Here is an 18,725-nt window from a genome sequence, read left to right on the forward strand (position 1 = left end):
TATAGATAATGTATTATATATTATAAATATGTAATATATTGAGTATATATTTATTTAGGAAAATATTATTCTTTCAAAAATAGAGAAGTAGTGAAGGCTTTTTGTTATAATGACATCACTCAATTTCTGCAGCTTCCTTGAAATTGGGTGCCACATTTACATATTTACCTATCATAGGAATTATTTCAAGTAATCTACCAATTGGCAAGTCTATAAGGTTTTCCTTCAGTTTTAATGGAAGCAAAGAATTGGAAAGTTTTCGATTCGCAGCAACAATTTCTGGGAGGTATACAAAGAACAGCACCAAGATAAAATAAACAACAATTATAATTCTTTCTCATAAAGGCACCTAGATTAATCTGATGTATATAAAATTTGTGGGAAATATTTAATTTCAATATATTTGTTGATATAATATTTTTGTCCGTGAAAAATATGCACCTCATGTGTATTTGAATCAAACTATGGAGCTGCAGGTTTGGCTAATTAGTTTTTGCAAAATGACGATTTCGGTAATGTAAATGGCCAAATCATTTTTCATTGCATAACAGACATACCAGATCAGACTTACATTTTGTCTTAAAAACAATGTCTTAATTTTCAGCTCAAATATTTCATCTCAAGTAAATGACATCCATGTTGTCATTCTTGCTCTCCTGAATACAACAATAGCTGGGTATCATCTGCTCACACCATTTTCCCTACTCACCTCTTTGAGATGGTGCAGGTTCACAACTTAGATTTAATATTTGCCATTTTAATAGCCACGTCCAAGGCTAAGTGAAAATCAGAATCCAAATCTTTGAAAATCAAGCTTCCATGGATGTGTTTCCAGATTATAGGGAAAAAAACAGCATGAGCAGTAAGGCCCTTTACTCTCATGCATTCACCACACACTTCAGCAACATTCAAACAACCTGTGCCATTACCAGAACAACCCCAGGTCAATGTGGATGAAGTTTGCATTTAGATTTTTGCAAATTTCTTCACCAGTGATATTCCTAGGCAAATGCTAGCAAGCCAGATAGCAAATGTATATTAGTAACTAGAAACAATTGGAAACATCTGTTGCCACTGCTAAGTCCTTCAGTCCTGTCCGACCCCGTGCGACCCCGTAGATAGCAGCCCACCAAGCCCCCCATCCCTGGGATTCTCCAGGCAAGAACACGAGTGGGTTGCCATTGCCTTCTCCAAACTCTATCCATTTGAAAAGCACATATTTTACCTTCAAAATTTGTTTCACCACAATATGTTGAACAATGATTTCCATCATTTCAAGCACTCTACAAAGTTTTATAGAGAACAGATATAACTGAAGGATAGACTTGGCAGTGAACCTATTTTTTAGCTATGAACAGTGTACCGGAAGCTTTTCTAAAGTTTTCTGTGACCTCCTGCTAATTTGTAGACAGTTTCTAAACCAGTTTTAATAGCTGCGGGAAATAGTAAGCTTATTTATGTTTTTACCAATATCCTCTACTGGTCTCTTAAAAAATTAATAGTCAACTTGCTTAGAAGTGTGTCAGAAGTAAAAAAAATAAAGGAAAATGAAGCCTAGCAATTTTGGTTGGAGAAGTTCATGTTAAATTTAGAGATATTGGTCCTTTCGAGGTAGCTAGAGAAGAAAGGGATTAAGCATTTGTTTTGTTTGCCAATGAATTATCTGGATATGTTTCAAAATAAAAAAGCTACTTCAGTTATTATGATAAAAGTTTCCCTTAGTGGTTCATTTGTTTACATTTCTTTGTAAAACCACTCCCTTTTCATTGTGTTGGTTACAGGAAGTGAGGTATGTGTGTGTAATACAAATAGAAGGGGAAAAAGTATAAGCAGTGACAGATATCCTCTTCTTGGGCTCTAAAATCACTGTGAGTGGTGACTGTAGTCATGGAATTAGAAGACAATTACTTCTTGGCAGGAAAGCTATGACAAACCTAGACAGTGTGTTAAAAAGCAAAGACATCACTTTGCTGATGAAGGTCCATGTAGTCAAGCCTATGGTCTTTCCAGGAGTCATGTACAGATGTGAGAGCTGGACAAGAAAGAAGGCGGAGTGCCAGAGAATTGATGCTTTTGAACTGTGGAGCTGGAGAAGACTCTTGAGAGTCCCTTGGACTGCAAGGAGATCAAGCCAGTCAGTCCTAAAGGAAATCAACCCTGAATATTCTTTGGAAGGACTAATGATGAATGCTGAAGCTCCAATACTTGGACCATGTGATGCTAAAAACTGACTCGTTGGAAAAGACCTTGATGCTGCCTAAGATTGAAGGCAGAAGGAGAAGAGGGCAACAGAGGATGAGATGGTTGGATGGCATCACCGATTCAATGGTGATGAACTTGGGCAAACTTCGGGAGATGGTGAGAGACAGGGAACTATTGCATGCTGCAGTCCATGGGGTTGTGAAGAGTCAGAAACAACTTGGTGACTGAACAACAACAAGTACAGACGAGGTATATATGCCTCCCTTTCCCTCGCTCATGGAGGACATAGCTAATTAATCATGGCATTCTTTGCTACTGAAGAGAAGTCTGAATTTTGGGGTTTCATGAATCTGTTACCCATCAGCTGATGCTGGCATGCTGGTTTAAGTCTGTTTTCCTATCCTTGATACCAAGAAAAACTTAGATCAGCATGTCTGCCCTCCACATGTACTAGCTAAGAATTCTTGGGAAAGGCTTTGAGTCTGTCCTGCTGCCCTCCCAGGACTGTTACACAAATCAAAAGATTAAATTCCTGTAAATGCATTTTGTAAACCACACAGTTAAAGTCACATTTTCTGAAGAAATCAGGTTCATTGTGTTGTAATGTAAACAGCATCATCTCTTTAGTTCTTCTCCTCCCGGGCTCTTTCCATACGTATTTATTTTATCTATTTTGTAGGTGCAGGTTTAAAAAAAATATATTTTGGATTTTATTAAAACTTTGCACACCTGTATTCCCTTTGAATGTGATATCTGATCCTAACTAGAAGAAAATGCTGCTGGAGAAGGAGAACGCTGGAAACCTCACACCTGGCTGATCATTATGATGCTGTGGCAGTCCTTTCTGCTCGGCTGGAGGCTGTGTGATTAATAGCCTCTCTTCCCAATTATGTGGATATTATACTCTTCTTCCTTTGGCTGGAGATGGGAGATATCTTATGAATGTGCAATGCAAATGCGGGCTTTGTGAATGCTAATTTCAAAATCAGCTAGGAGTTGATTGGCAGGAAACCGAACAATGGGTTGACAGGCGTGCCAGGGGTTAGGAATCTATGAAAGAGAGGCTGAGTGAAGGTGGAGAAAAAGAGCTGGAGAGATTTGGAGTTAATCAAGAGCCGTTGCTGGGACAGCAGCCGTTTATGAAAGCAGATCTAAGCCAGATATCCTGGAAGAGAGGGTAGCTTCAAAGACAGGTGAAAAGAGAAGTGTGGGAGTTTAGCTGACTTCACAAAAAGCAAGATGGAACTAAGAAGCCAAGATGATGCCATAAACGCCACGAACATATTCTCTGTACCACGTTCCCAAAGTGTGCCTGTCTGCCCTGGGTGTGTACCCTGAGGAAGCACGCCCATTTCTGACCTTGACAGCCTCAAGGTCAGAGATGCTGTTATTTGTTTCTCTAGATGCCAGCAGGGATCATCACGCAGGAAGTGTTCACCGGATTGGGCCAAACTAAACACTGGATTGTCAGGAAGAGGATTTGAGTAACAGGAGAAGGGGAGAAGCAGAGATTCAAGCCACTGTTTCATCCCTTCTTATTATTGTTCAGTCACTAAGTCGTGTCCGACTCTTAGCAGCCCCATGGACTGCATGCAACATGCCTTAAACGCGGCAAAAGGAGTGATCAGAATGACTGTAGGAACATTTAGTTGGAAGGCTTCTGCTAACTGGGCAGAGCAAATTGTTCAAGATCAGCCCTGTTTGGTTTGCATTCTAAAACACTAGTTAAGATGTGCTAGGTTTTCTACATAGCAGATGCTTTCAGCCCAAGGCTGGCTAGACAATAACAAACCCAAAGACAGAAAATGTGTGGAAACTTTTCCAAAAAAAACTGGCTTGGGCTGCTGACTTACTCTCTCGGGTGATCCAGTCAGCATAGCAAAAGAACTCCCCCAGAAGGAAGAGCAGGTGGAAAGGGGAGAGGTGAAGATGCCACATCCTGTGATGACCTGCTCAAACTATTGCTCTTCTCAGCTGGGGGCAGTGTCACAGGAGAATCGAGAACCAGCAGCTTGATATATTGGACACATCTGCTCTTAGAGACACTCCATCCATCTTCTCTACACTTTAGCCACTTTGCCTTTACAGATGATTTTTACTTATGTAAAAATATTTTTTTCTTTGGGCAGTATGTCAGCCCCAACACATGCTTTCATGTCCAAATGTATTTCCTCAGCAAATTATCTGTGAACCAGAATTTCATGGTGGTTTAATAAATCTGTGAGTATAGTTTATTCATACAAACATTAATTCAAATAACTCTCTAAAATAGTCATATATTTAACTATCCATGCACACAGACTATATGTTTACATCATCCTTGACACATATATGGAAGTTTTCCAAAAATTATGGATACAGTTTAAAAGAAAAGATAAACAGGGAGTTTCAAGGAAGGAACAAGAAAGGAACATTTTCTCTAAAATTTCTCTCTAACATGTAGGAAGACATTTTATCTGTCACCAAATACCAGAGATATTTTACTTTTCCCATATGAGAATGAATGCTTCACCTAAATGAATTTTACATAATGAAATGACTAGTTCCATTCCATCAAATCTCACTTTACTTAAATATAATAAAAATGAACACTTATAGAATTTAAAACTATCATAGAAGCTTTTTTTTTTTTTAATTAAGAAGTGCTTCAAGTTGGACACATTCGAGGAAGATCACTCAGTGCTTTAGCCAAGAACGTAATTCAAATATTGTGGAAATAATTTATGCTGCTCCTCAAATATTTACAGTTCTTCCTCCTCTCTGACTGATTTGTGATTGGGCAGGAATGTGTATCTAGTTCTGGACAATGAACTACGAGCAGTGAGCTTCCTCTCTCAAGTAGGAGCATTTTTGTGCCAATGTAGACACCAGATCTCTTCCTGCCATCTGGCATGGCAACCATGATGACTGAGATGGTGGCTATGCTCCTAGCCTTGTTTCCTTAGCAACCAGTGATTGATAAAACTTCTTGCTCACCCATAAGAATAAACCTTTGTGGTTTTTAGTCACAGAGACTTGGGAAGTATTCATAGCACAGCATATATAGTATATAATTATATGTATATATGTATGTTTATATATATTCCTCATTAAAAAATATAATAACTATATATTAGTTATGTAATCTAATACACACACTCATGTACTTTCTTTTTAAATTCCCAAAGAGTTTTATATGAACCAACTGGTACCATTCTACCCAGAACTTTTTATGTCCTGTTATTTAAGAATTGTGAGTTACTGTCATTCTCAAAGTAATTAACTAAAGAAAGGTAAAAAGAAGAGTCTACTTGTATTATTTGTTGTTAAAAATTAAGATTGTGCCCTCAATTGAAGATCTACATAGAGTCTAAGAAAATACACATAGATCTGCATACATGATCTGTAATAAATGGAGACATGTATAATAAAACTTTATGAATCCCACAAAATTACACATTTAGCATTAGTGAAAGTTCTTCTCAAGAAAGGGAGGTGTTTACCTGTTTTTATCTGTTTATCATAGGTATATAATGTAAAATAATGTTTTATATAACAGTAATATACAAATGTGTCCTATAAATATACAAAATCAAAGGAATTATTTATAACTTCAACTTTCTTCCTGTAGAGGGAGCATTATTATTGGCAGAATACTATGAAAAATAGGGGTGTGATAATCTAGAAGTAGAATTCATAGAAAAGCTGAATTGTTTTGAAAAAGAGAGAGGGTAATAAAAGAAGATGGATGGTACCTGAGGGAAATCTAAGAAGAAGATTTTAAGGGAGAAGGGAATTCCCAGAAGTAGCAGCGTACCCAGAAAGAATCCCTCGGTCCACGACATAACCTGGTTTAACCTGACAAATCCCTGTTAAAAGTGGCGGTGATTAGGAAGAAGCACATAGCCACCTTCTACCCACAGGTTCCAACTGCGTGTGCTGAGTTTACACAGAAATAAAACAATTCCAGAAACACTAGAAGGAGTAGTTTTGGCTGTCAACACTTACTGCGAGGACAATCTGGAGGGAACTATGAGCCACTTCTATGTACTGGTACTCCAGAAAACACCCTGAGACCGTGATGTAGCGATGGTCTTCTGGGGCCCAGTCTGGGGCGGGAGTCACTGATGTCACCATACACCCTGGTCCATTCTCCATCCACCAAGATCGGTGCATTGAAATATTAAAAGTCAGGATAAGGTCTGTTTCCTGCAAGAAGGCAATTTACAAGGATGAGAATTACTTCACAAATGTTAGCTTATTTGGGCTGATTTGCTGTAGAATTTCCCGTTTTGAAATGTGTTTTTTCCCCCTCCCCTTGCTGTATTTTGTACGCACAAAGAGCGAGTGTGCTCAGTCATGTCCAATTCTTTGAGACCCCATGGATTGTAGCCTGCCAGGCTCCTCTGTCCATGGAATTTTCCAGGCAGGAACACTGGAGTGTGCTGTCATTTTATAGAGAGAAAAGTAGCATCTAAAGTCAAAGTTCCACCTGGAAAATATGTGTCTGTCAGTTTCATTTATGAAGGTTTGCCTGACTACAATAATATAAATGAGTGTATTATTAGTAAAACTGTCAGACTTACATTGTTATACTGAAAAATCTTAGCTTTTAGAACTTGTTAATATTACAAAAGGAGTGGTTTTAACTATTTTATCAACTGAAGTTCATTTTAAATGTGACGTTTTCCTCTCTCTTAGAATATTTATCTTTTGTACATTTTTTAAGGGGCTTACTTGGTGACTCAGACTGTAAAGAATCTGCCTGCAAATGCAGGAGATCCGGGTTCAGTCCCTGGGTTGGGAAGATCTCCTGGAGAAGGGAACAGCTCTCCACTCCAGTATTCTTGCCTGGAGAGTTCCATGGACAGAAGAGCTTGGCAGGCTACAGTCCATGTGGTCACAGAGAGTAGGACACGACTGAAGTGACTAACTCGCATTGCACATTTTAAATGTTAAAACTGTACATCAGTTTGGCAAAATTTAACATAATATTGTGGTTAGTGGTAAAATATGTAAGACCTTTACTTAATAAAATAATATATATTGCCCCTCCATTATTATTTTTAGAAAATCAGGATCTTTTCAATCTTGCCCACTTCCACTATAATATTGGTCATAATATTTCTTAGAAAATATCATTAGCAAATTATTGAAGGGTGAAGATAATTAAGTCAATAACTCTTTGGATGAGGCTCAGCCTGTTAGGTGATGGGCAGCTACAAATGGAATGGAGGTAGTGTCTGCCCTACAGAGCTTGAAATCACATACACAAATGTGGAGCTATCAGTAGCACAGAACAAATGTTGTTTCCCACGAAGAGAATGGTTAGAAGAAATGTATCAAATACATCTTAGTATTTAACAAGTCACGAGGGAAGATGATTTCTAATGGAGAGGTTCAGTGGTGGAAAGGGAATTATTTGTCTCAGTGATGAAGTTGCAAGATAATCATAGATGCCAGCTACTCTCACTCCAAAATGAAGTGCTTGATAGGAAATATTAAGATATGTCCACTTAAACTGAACTTATGAAAGCATTGAACATAACTGATAAAGGAATTTGGGGAGGGGAAAGAGTATTCTTTTTTTTTCTTCCATTTATTTTTGTTAGTTGGAGGCTAATTACTTTACAATATTTGTAGTGGTTTTTGCCATACATTGACATGAATCAGCCATGGATTTACATGTGTTCCCCATCCCGATCCCCCCTCCCACCTCCCTCCCCATCCCATCCTGCTGGGTCTTCCCAGTGCACCAGGCCCGAGCACTTGTCTCATGCATCCAACCTGGGCTGGTGATCTGTTTCACCCTTGATAGTGTACTTGTTTCAGTGCTGTTCTCTCAGATCATCCCACCCTCGCCTTCTCCCACAGAGTCCAAAAGTCTGTTCTGTACATCTGTGTCTCTTTTTCTGTTTTGCATATGGGGTTATCGTTACCATCTTTTTAAATTCCATATATATGCGTTAGTATACTGTAATGTTCTTTATCTTTCTGGCTTACTTCACTCTGTATAATGGGCTCCAGTTTCATCCATCTCATTAGAACTGATTCAAATGAATTCTTTTTAATGGCTGAGTAATATTCCATGGTGTATATGTACCACAGCTTCCTTATCCATTCATCTGATGATGGGCATCTAGGTTGCTTCCATGTCCTGGCTATTATAAACAGTGCTGCGATGAACATTGGGGTGCACGTGTCTCTTTCAGATCTGGTTTCCTCGGTGTATATGCCCAGGAGTGGGATTGCTGGGTCATATGGCAGTTCTATTTCCAGTTTTTTAAGGAATCTCCACACTGTTCTCCATAGTGGCTGTACTAGTTAGCATTCCCACCAACAGTGTAAGAGGGTTCCCTTTTCTCCACACCCTCTCCAGCATTTATTGCTTGTAGACTTTTGGATAGCAGCCATTCTGACTGGCGTGTAATGGTACCTCATTGAGGTTTTGATTTGCATTTCTCTGATAATGAGTGATGTTGAGCATCTTTTCATGTGTTTGTTAGCCATCTGTATGATCTAAACAGACATTTCTCCAAAAAGTATTCTTTTAATGTGCTAAGTCACTTCAGTCGTGTCCGACTCTCTGTGACCCTATAGACTATCTGAGCTATGTTATGAGTCTCATCATCTCCGTAGAGTGGTGGTAGGGGTGGGGATAATTTCTCTTTTCTTCAAGCCTATTGAGAAAGGCTTCAAAGTGTCCTTGGAACCTGGGAGGTACAACAGACTAGTTTCTGACTCAGGCAAGATAAACTTCAAAATAAAGCCTATGACTAGAGCTACCTGTTAAGTGGTCAAACAAAAGGGGTCTATTTTTTATTGCATTAGTTGATTTTTGATGGTGAATCAGTCTAGTATAAATCCCACTTGGTTGTGTTGTGTAGTTATTTTTATACTTGTTGAATTTTGTTTGAAAACATTTTGTTGAGGATATTTGCATCTATATTTGTAAAAGGTATTGATATGTAATTTTCTGTAATGTCTTTGTGTGGCTTTGGCATTAGATTATCACCAACTCATAAAATCAGTTAGGAAGTTTTCCATTTACTTCTATCTTCCAGGAAAGACTGTAGAAAATTGAGATAATTTATTTCTTAAATGCTTGGTAGAATTCACCAGTGAACCCCTCTGGGCCTGGGGCTTTCTGTTTTGAAAAGTTATTAATTGATATAAAGATTGAATATACAGATTTATATTCAGTTTATTTAATGGACATAGGCCTATTTCTTCCTGTGTGACTTTTGGTAGGTTGTGACTTTAAAGAAATGTGTCTGTTTTGGTCTGTTTCATCTAGATTATCAATTTTGTAGATATGGAGTTCAGCTCTATAATGAAGTCTCTCTTCTCTACTGTAGCAGTTAAAATAAAATCTGTCTTGCCATTTTTAACAAGTGTCCAGTGCATTTTTTTCTTAACAGCTCTCATATCTTTTTCTTACTTGGTTTTCTCTCATTTCACAAAGTAGTTTTTTTTAAGTATATTTTTTTAAGAATAGGTGAATGACTAAGTCTGAAGTGTTTTTACCTTAATTTTGTATTAATTGACTGATATTTTGGCTGGGTATATTCCTTTTTGTTGAAAATCATTTTCTCTCAGAACTGTGTGGACATTTCTCCATTATTTTCTAGTTTCTGTTATTACAGTTAATAAATCTGATATCATTTTGTTCCCTGTAATTTTTTTATGTAACCTGTTTTCATTCTTTTGTTCTCTTGTGTCTTTTTGTTTCAAAAAGTGAAATAGTTCAAAAACATCAAAAAGTCCAGAAGATAGTCTAAAAAAACCGTTATTCTCACCACTCAATTTTATTAAATCTTATATTTGCTTTAAGACATTTTAAAATAAAATTTTATACATATAAATGATGCCTCATCTGTAGTCTTCCTAAATATGATTTCCCTCTCTCTCTCTCCACAGATAATTACTATCTTGATTTTGGTGTTATTCTCATGAAAGTTTTTTGTAGTTTTACTGAATATTTGCATATTTATTAATAATATAAAATGCAGGTTTTTTAGGTTTTAAAGTGTTTATGTACTCTGTCATCTATTTTGGTTCCATGTTATATTTTTGAGGTTTATTGATGTAAAAAATCTTTTTAGCTTCAAATTCTGAACTTCAGTAAGACAGTATCTTGATGGGTTTCTTTTTTACTTAGTATGTAGAGCATCTGGAGGGTCTTTCCATCCAAGAGCCATTTACTTCCATTCTAGAAGTCAACTACATTATACCTTTAGTGGTTCCCTCCCCTCGACTTTTTCTGTTACTGCAGGAAATTCCTTTCAGACAAATTCCTATATGTCTTCCAGGATTGATCTCTTACATTCTTATTTTTTCTTTCCTATTGTTCATATCTGACATTTCTCTTTAGTCTCTTGGAGATTTTCTTTACTAAGGCTTCCCAAACTTATAGAACTATATCTTTAATTTTTAATACTTTGAACTTTCAAGAGCTAATTCTCCTCCAGTTATTGATTTTATATAGTTGATATTGTTGAATTGTTTCCTGGCTATAACTTTTCTTATCTTCTGCATCCTTATTCTTTTAAATTGTGTTTCCTACATTGTTTTAGATTTATCAAAGTTACTTATTTTTACTAAATAGGTAATCAGATAAATAATATTAACAGTAATTATTAAGGATCTATCATGTGCCCTAGGCAATATTCCTACCTTCATGAGTGTTAATTTTTCAGTGGGTGAAATGGATAACAAATATATAAATGTATGAAAATATCTATGTAATGATTAATATATGCAGAAATATAAACTCAAGTAAAGAAATAGAGTAACAAAGAATTGGGTGCTGGGGAGGAGTGTAATGCAATATTACGTATATTAGTAAGAAAAGATGTCTTATTATTTTGTATTTGACAGGGCTCTGAATGAAGTGTAGGAGTAAAGAGAGCAGGTATGGGAAGAGCATTCCAAGCAGAGGGAAGAGCCAGTGGGGACACCCTGAAGATTTTCTATTATGTTTATTTTTTTTTCTGAATTTCCTATTTGAGCTGTTCCTTAGAACTGTCTCATAAAGGTTCATACCAAAGAGAAACTAAAACTTGATCTGCATTTTGTCATGCATTAGTGGGCTGATCAGCTGGTATCTTTCACTCATGATTACTGGGCACTGCCTTCCAAGTGCTCCGTTTGTAGAGATTGGTATAACTTTGCTCTGGATCTTCTAATTTACCTGTGGCTACACACCAGACCACAGTCTTCCTGGGTTGAATGGAGAGGAGCTGATGGTTTTGCTATATAATATGCAGGCTTTTTTTCACTATACAGCCTTTAATTTAATGCTCATGTATTCAGAAACTTAGCTTGTACCTCCAGTATTCTCTCCTGGAAAATCTCATGGACAGAGGAGCCTGGTAGGCTATAGTCTACGAGATCGCAAAGAGTCCCATCAGTTCAGTTCAGTTCAGTCGCTCAGTCATGTCCGACTCTTTGCTACCCCATGAATCGCAGCACACCAGGCCTCCCTGTCCATCACCAACTCCTGGAGTTTACTCAAACTCATGTCCATCAAGTCGGTGATGCCATCCAGCCATCTCATCCTCTGTCATCCCCTTCTCCTCCTGCCCCCAATCCCTCCCAGCATCAGGGTCTTTTCCAATGAGTCAACTCTTTGCATGAGGTGGCCAAAGTATTGGAGTTTCAGCTTCAACATCAGTCCTTCCAATGAACACCCAGGACTGATCTCCTTTAGGATGGACTGGTTTGATCTCCTTGCAGTCCAAGGGACTCTCAAGAGTCTTCCCCAACACCACAGTTCAAAAGCATCAATTTTTCGGCGCTCAGCTTTCTTCACAGTCCAAATCTCACATCCATACATGACCACTGGAAAAACCATAGCCTTGACTAGACAGACCTTTATTGGAAAAGTAATGTCTCTGCGTTTTAATATGCTGTCTAGGTTGGTCATAACTTTCCTTCCAAGGAGTAAGTGTCTTTTAATTTCATGGCTGCAATCACCATCTGCAGTGACTTAGCAACCAAACAAGAGCAACCTGTGCTTCAAAGGTGTAACCTATTCAGAGGAGAAGTATGGTTGCATAGACTAAAGGAAGAGCCTCGGGGCAATCTAACTTCCTCTTGAACAGATTATTCAGTTCTTCCCATTTTCAATCCTGGACCTCACAGACTCCTCCTACTTCTAAATCCTGACTTTCCCAAGGGTTCCATGCACACTGGAACCCACTGCATGATCATAAGTTTTTGGTTTTTTCATTTTTCTGTCACTTGCTTATCCTCTGTCTACTTTCTGTCTTCCAAAAACTGTTGACACTTCTTGTCCATTCTCTTTTTACTGTGTGTTTATCATTTTTTTTATTCTTTAGTATCACTTGGTGGAGTTTCAGGATGAAATGTAAGTGCATATATTCAACCAGCAATCATTAATTGGATAGTTTCTGGAACTAGCTTATATTCTTATTCATTTTCATGTAGACATTTAAACAAAAGGTCTCTGTGTTTATATATGTGTGCATTATTTTAATCACAAAATATAATTTCCTACTTGTAAAATAGACAATAGAAAGGGCCCCTTGAAATCCCTTTAAGTGCAACAGAAATTCCTGAGGTGTGAACTGCTGCTCAATGCATAATTGATAGATTATTCAATTCCCATATGTTTTGTAATTTTGCATTCAAAATTATAAGGACTTTTGAGACAAAGAATGAGTAGCACAAAATAAGGCATAAAATCACAACCAATCCATGCAACCAAATTTTCTATGGATTCACACTGAAAAACATATAAGATAGGTTCAGAATTGTAGGATTCAAAAACTTTTTTTTTAATTTAAAAAGACTTTAATAATTATATGTTCAGATCAGTATAGTGACAAAAATTTCTATCAGTATATTTATTCATCTCTCTTAGTAACTCTTCAAAAAGTTCAGATTAAAGGACCTCATTACGGTCATGTCATTTTTCAAAATAGCAGGGTCTGATGTGTTGCATGAAAGCTGTTATTAGGCTTATAAAGTTGTTTCTGTTGGGGTTGTATGTATTCAGGGCAATGTAAGAAGCCTAATTGCTCAACGAAAAAATAAGCAAGCATTTGATAATTAGAAAAAAAATAGGTTGACAAGTAAAGGAGAAAATGCTACTAGTAATGTCTAAGAATTTCAACATAAAGCTAAAATTTGCTTTTATAATTTATGGCATTTGATGCATAATCTATTCTAATTGTAAACAATTGATTCTATATTGCAGAAGTTAGAAGGAGAAGGTAAGAGTGATAAGCTTTGAGCTGTAGTTTAAAAAGCCAGAAATATTTTCTTAGATTTTTGGAATTTTCTTACTTAGTTCTATTTTTTGAATAATAATATTGAAATTTGATTCTCTTCCTGCTGTAGATTGCTTAGTTAGTGTCTGGAAGTCTAGTTATCAGTATAGTTACTAACAAATATTAATTGTTCATATACCATATGCAAAATACTCTACCAGGCCATGATGAACAGAAGAGATATAAAATGCAATCTCTAACATTACAGGGCTTATTTTGGAGGACAAGGTACATGGGGATAAAATATAACAACAAAAGGAATAATTTGATAAGTGAGAGATGTGGACGGTCTGTGTCTGGGAACTCAGAGGGTATGTTGCCTGTGGGCTCTGGTGGGACAGACTCTCAGAGATGGGAACGCTAGCTGGGGTCTAAAACAGAATCCAGGTTAGACAGATCCACAACCTGGGGGAAAAAGACCATTTTAGGTAGCATAGACCAAGTAATAAAAACTATATAGAGCTAAGAATACTTGTGTATTTGAGGACAAGTAGCCTTATTTTGGGGGTTTCCCAGGTGGCTCAGGGGGTGAAGAATCTGCCTTCAGTGCAGGAGACGCAGGAGACTTGGGTTTGATCCCTGGGTCGGGAAGATTCCCCTGGAGGAGGGCATGGCAGCCCACTCCAGTATTCTTGCCTGGAGAATCTCATGGACAGAGGATCCTGATGGGCTGTGGTCATTGGGGTTGTAAAGAGTTGGCAATGACTGAGCGCAAGCATGAGCCTTATTTTTATGAGGTGAGAGTTTCTTAGGAGTAGTATAAAAGCATTTCAGAAAGATACACTGGAGACAGATTAGGGAGTGACTTAAGTGCCAAACTAAATACCCTGGCTTATTGAAAGACTATTGATCAAGGACAGGACATTGGCGCTATGAGGCATGAACAGAGAGATATTACAGTAAACATAATCAAGTTCCCTTCAGGATTGGGGTGGACAGTGCAGGAAACGTGGTAAGACCAGTGCAGGTGCTTTATTAAAAGCAGTCATGATGGAGTGATCACATAGATGCTATAAAATCCAAATGCTTCATCTTAATCACCCCACAGTAGTCTGCTGTGTTCCCTAAGAGTCCAGGTAGGTGGGACCAGGACCACTTCAGAGTAATACTTCAGTGATACTTTAATACTCTCAGAGTCAGAATGGAAAACAGCCTAAATTACATTAAAGCATACTTCTGGTGATGATATTAGAGGAATGCCAAACAAGCACACTTAATGGTATGAAGCAAACTTTAACAACAACAAAAATATTCTGGAAAAACAGCATCAAAACATGTATATTATCTAGGGTGAAACAGATCACCAGCCCAGGCTGGATGCATGAGACAAGTGCTCGGGCCTGGTGCACTGGGAAGACCCAGAGGAATCGGGTGGAAAGGGAGGTGGGAGAGGGGATCGGGATGGGGAATAATGTAAATCCATTGCTGATTCATGTCAATGTATGACAAAAACCACTACAATATTGTAAAGTAATTGGCCTCCAACTAATAAAAATAAATGGAAAAAAAATAAAAAAAATATTCTGGAAGGTCAAAATATTTGTATTAATAAAAGCATATATATTTAGACATTAGGGCTAAGAGAAGTAGTTAGGATTGAACCTGTGATTTGAATGGCATCGGTAATTAGCTGAGGATACGGAGTTGGGATAGTGGGAATGGCTATATTTGACACCAAGAATCACTTATTCTCAATGAACTCATTTTTTACAACCAATACACACTGGGTTAAAGTTTAAAAGATCGTCAGAGAGCAGTGTGTTATATCTCACTGCCAGTATCTACGTGTGGATACTAATTCATAGGAGACTGAAAAATTCATTCAAATTATGATCATTCATTGCTTATTTCCAGCTGGTGAACTGAATATTCTAACCCCAAATATAACTGTTTTCTTCTGTTAATTATACAATCTGTTTCTTTTGTTAACTATACGGTCCATAGAATTCTCTCGGCCAGGATACTAAAGTGGGTGGCCTTTCCCTCCTCCAGGGGATCTTCCCAACTCAGGGATCGAGCCCAGGTCTCCCACATTGCAGGCGGATTCTTTACCAGTTGAGCCACACAAGGGAAACCCAAGAATACTGGAGTGGGTAGCTTATCCCTTCTCCAGCAGATCTTCCTGACCCAGGAATCGAACCGGGGTCTCCTGCATTGCAGGCAGATTCTTTACCAAATGAGCTATCAGGGAAGCCCTTAAATACAGCTGTTTTCTTCTGTTAATATATGCTGAAATCTAGGCACACCTGCTTATACATATAAAAACTCTATTGCTACATTTATCCTGGTAACACAAGAATCAGTGAAAGCAAATAATTATTGTTCGAGATTCCAGAAAGAAGGAGCTAAGAAAATATGGTTTTGAGAAGATATTCAAAATTACAAACGCACTTTATTAACAAGTTGAATGACTATTGCACACATAGGAATGTAGCCCAGAACATAAGGAAGTTTGTATCAGCCAACTCCAAAATCCAAAGATGCAATTCATCCTATTGTGATAAAGTTAAGTAATGAAACATCAAATATACATCTGTGCCCCACTTTCTTCTAGAATTCTGGACTATGGGTAACTTTGGTCTTTGGCTGATTATGGATCATATTCAGTATGATACCATTGGTATTGTTAGCTCCAGTTCCCGGCTCCTGTCTTTAGTTATTCAAGGAAAGATTAAGAATATGTTCCTGTGAGCATGAAAAACATAACAAACACTGCTCTAAAATCAAGTGAGGAAAATATGATATTTGGATTTCTAATACAGAATGTTTAAAGTTCATTGCCATTATATATTTTCATTGTTTCTTGCCTGAAAACAGGTTTCTCATGTCTATGTTGCAATAAAGGCCATTATTTCACTTTTCTAAATCTTATTCTAATTGCCACCTTGGTCCAGATAAATGTTTTATGTTATCCCACAACTGGTCTGCACCCTCTGCATTGTGAGCATTGTTGCAAAGATTACATTTTAATGAAATCCTCCTCAGTACTTCCTTTTAGGGATTCCCTGCCGGTAAAGAATCTGCCTGCAATGCAGGAGACCCCAGTTCGATTCCTGGGTCCGGAAGATCCCCTGGAGAAGGGAATAGCTACCCAGTATTCTAGCCTGGGGAATTCCAGTGACTGTATAGTCCATGGGGTTGTAAAGAGTTGGACACGACTGAGTGACTTTCACTCACTTCCTGTTAACATCCTGCACTTACCTCTGCATTTTTTCCCTTTTAAATTATTATTTTTTTTTAATTAGAGTGTAGTTGCTTTACAATGTTGTGTTAGTTTCTACTGAACAACAAAATGAATGAGCCATACATATATCCTCTCTCTTTTGGACTTCCTTCCCATTGTGAATCACAGTGAATTATGTAGAGTTCCCTGTACTATACTGAATGTTCTTGCTAGTTATCTATTTTACACATAGTATCAATAGTGTATTTAAATTAATTATTTGGGCTACCCCTTCTAACAGCTTTTCTTGATTAATTCCTTTCCTTTTTCAAGATCATAATGTTATACTTTCTCTGTGTGTGTGTATATATATATATATATATGATGAACAAAATTATCTTGGTCCATTGTTTTCTTCTTGTGGGTAAAGGGGTATGTTAAGCCCCAATATAGTCATTGCTCCTGCTCAAGAAAGGCATATTAACTCTTAGCTAGAGAGGAAAGTCTGCACCTGAAATGTGAAGAATTTCGTTTCAAGGTGATCCTTGTATGTTGTGAAAGAGCTATAAAGAAGGAAGAGAGGGAGGGAGAGGAAAGGAAAAGATTGCAAGGAAAAGAAAGAAAGAATTCAATAAGGAAGCTGCCATGCTATGTTAAAGTTAAATTGAACCTCCAGGCTCAGAATTCTTGATTATTTTTTTACTTCCAAAGTTAAGACTTATCAGCAATGAGTGGGATCTAAGTTTGGCAAAATGAGTCTTGTCTCTTTCACACCCTTCCTAACAGATGCTAGAGGCAGAATTTTCTCAGCTGGTTACAATAATGAAAGATCAACTTCTCACTGACTTTATAGTTTTCGATGTACTGAAACCTCTTCAGGCAGCTTTTCCTGCTGTTTTCTCACTTTCTCGTTTGTTCCCTCCCTGCAGGTATCTTTCCCCATTTTGTGAGTGTTCCTTTCCCCGTCTAAGAGCTTTGAAAAGTGATCTGCATTCACTCTAGGGGATCAGGGAGGCAAAGAACGGGTTAGCTATTTCAAGAAATGTCACTGCCATTTTGGCACTCATCTGAAGGCCACCATTTTCTTTGTTTTTTAAAGCACTTGTATGTGGATTTTTAATTGGCACAGAGGCTGATGATACTGAAGGCTTGGTGACATTCAGGAACACTGAAATGTCTTGCTCAGCGGTTCCCCACCATCACTGGCCATCATTATCCCACCTAGATGTACAGTCCACCCCCAGTACTTACATCACCATTTTCCCAAAGTTGGAAATGCTGGCTTGGATAGTATCTATGCTTGCCTCCAAAGATTTTAACTTATCAATGGAATTGAATTGGGAGGACAGTCACATTTTGATCCACAGTTCAAAGTGTCTCTTAGTTAAATTTGTTACCAGAAATGCTAATAAAGTTTTATATCCTTTCTTCATTCATTCTCTGGGAGAGAATAATTTATGGGACTATGACCAAAGAATGGTAGCAAGATGGAGAGGAGCCAAGCGCTAATGTTATTGATGCTTAAGTTTATGTGGTCATTTTTTCAGTTACTGAGAAGGACCATAACTAGAAATGAAATGAAATACTAATGAATATAAAATTTGTAAAATCTTTATAAATCTGTTCATTTCGAATATAAGTATATCTCCTAGTTCATTATAAATTCTTCAGCTTATTGTTAAGTTTGAGAAAATATATATGCTGCAGAAAGAAAGGAAAACTATGGATTTATTACCTAGTATATGCCTCAACAACATTTAGAAGTAGAGATTACCATCTTTATTTAACAGAAGAAAAAAATGAGGCCTGGAGGGCATATATAAATGCATGAAGTTATTTTTATGAAAGATGAAAGTAGGTTTCAAACCTATTTTTGTCCAACTTCATGCCTTCCCCCTGGACCTTTCTGCCTCTGAAAGAAATTATTTTTACCACCAAATCAGTCATTGCCAAAACACCATATTTGGTACTCTTTATGAGAAAGTTGTAGAGTAAAAAACGGTGGACTCATAATTCATACCATTTATTGAAAAAAATTCTAAATTCTGTTCAGAAACCTACACAGCACTATAAAAGACCTTGAC

The 18,725-nt window shown here is 37.4% G+C and overlaps 1 protein-coding gene across 4 annotated transcripts in view; it reads right to left on the reverse strand.

Annotated features, from left to right (window-relative positions):
• Positions 1-18,725, reverse strand: part of NKAIN2 (sodium/potassium transporting ATPase interacting 2) — a 1,116,125-nt gene that overhangs the window by 154,113 nt on the left and 943,287 nt on the right. For all 4 annotated transcript variants that reach the window (XR_006338407.1, XM_043890316.1, XM_043890318.1 and 1 more), the window contains one exon: positions 6,190-6,390. Coding sequence is in view for 3 of the 4 variants with exons in the window: in XM_043890316.1 (XP_043746251.1) it covers positions 6,190-6,390 (201 nt within the window). In the remaining variant the exon portion in view is untranslated. The remainder of the gene's footprint in view (positions 1-6,189; positions 6,391-18,725) is intronic.

The sequence above is a fragment of the Cervus elaphus genome, chromosome 28 (assembly GCF_910594005.1).
Source record: "Cervus elaphus chromosome 28, mCerEla1.1, whole genome shotgun sequence".
Classification (NCBI taxonomy): Eukaryota; Metazoa; Chordata; class Mammalia; order Artiodactyla; family Cervidae; genus Cervus; species Cervus elaphus.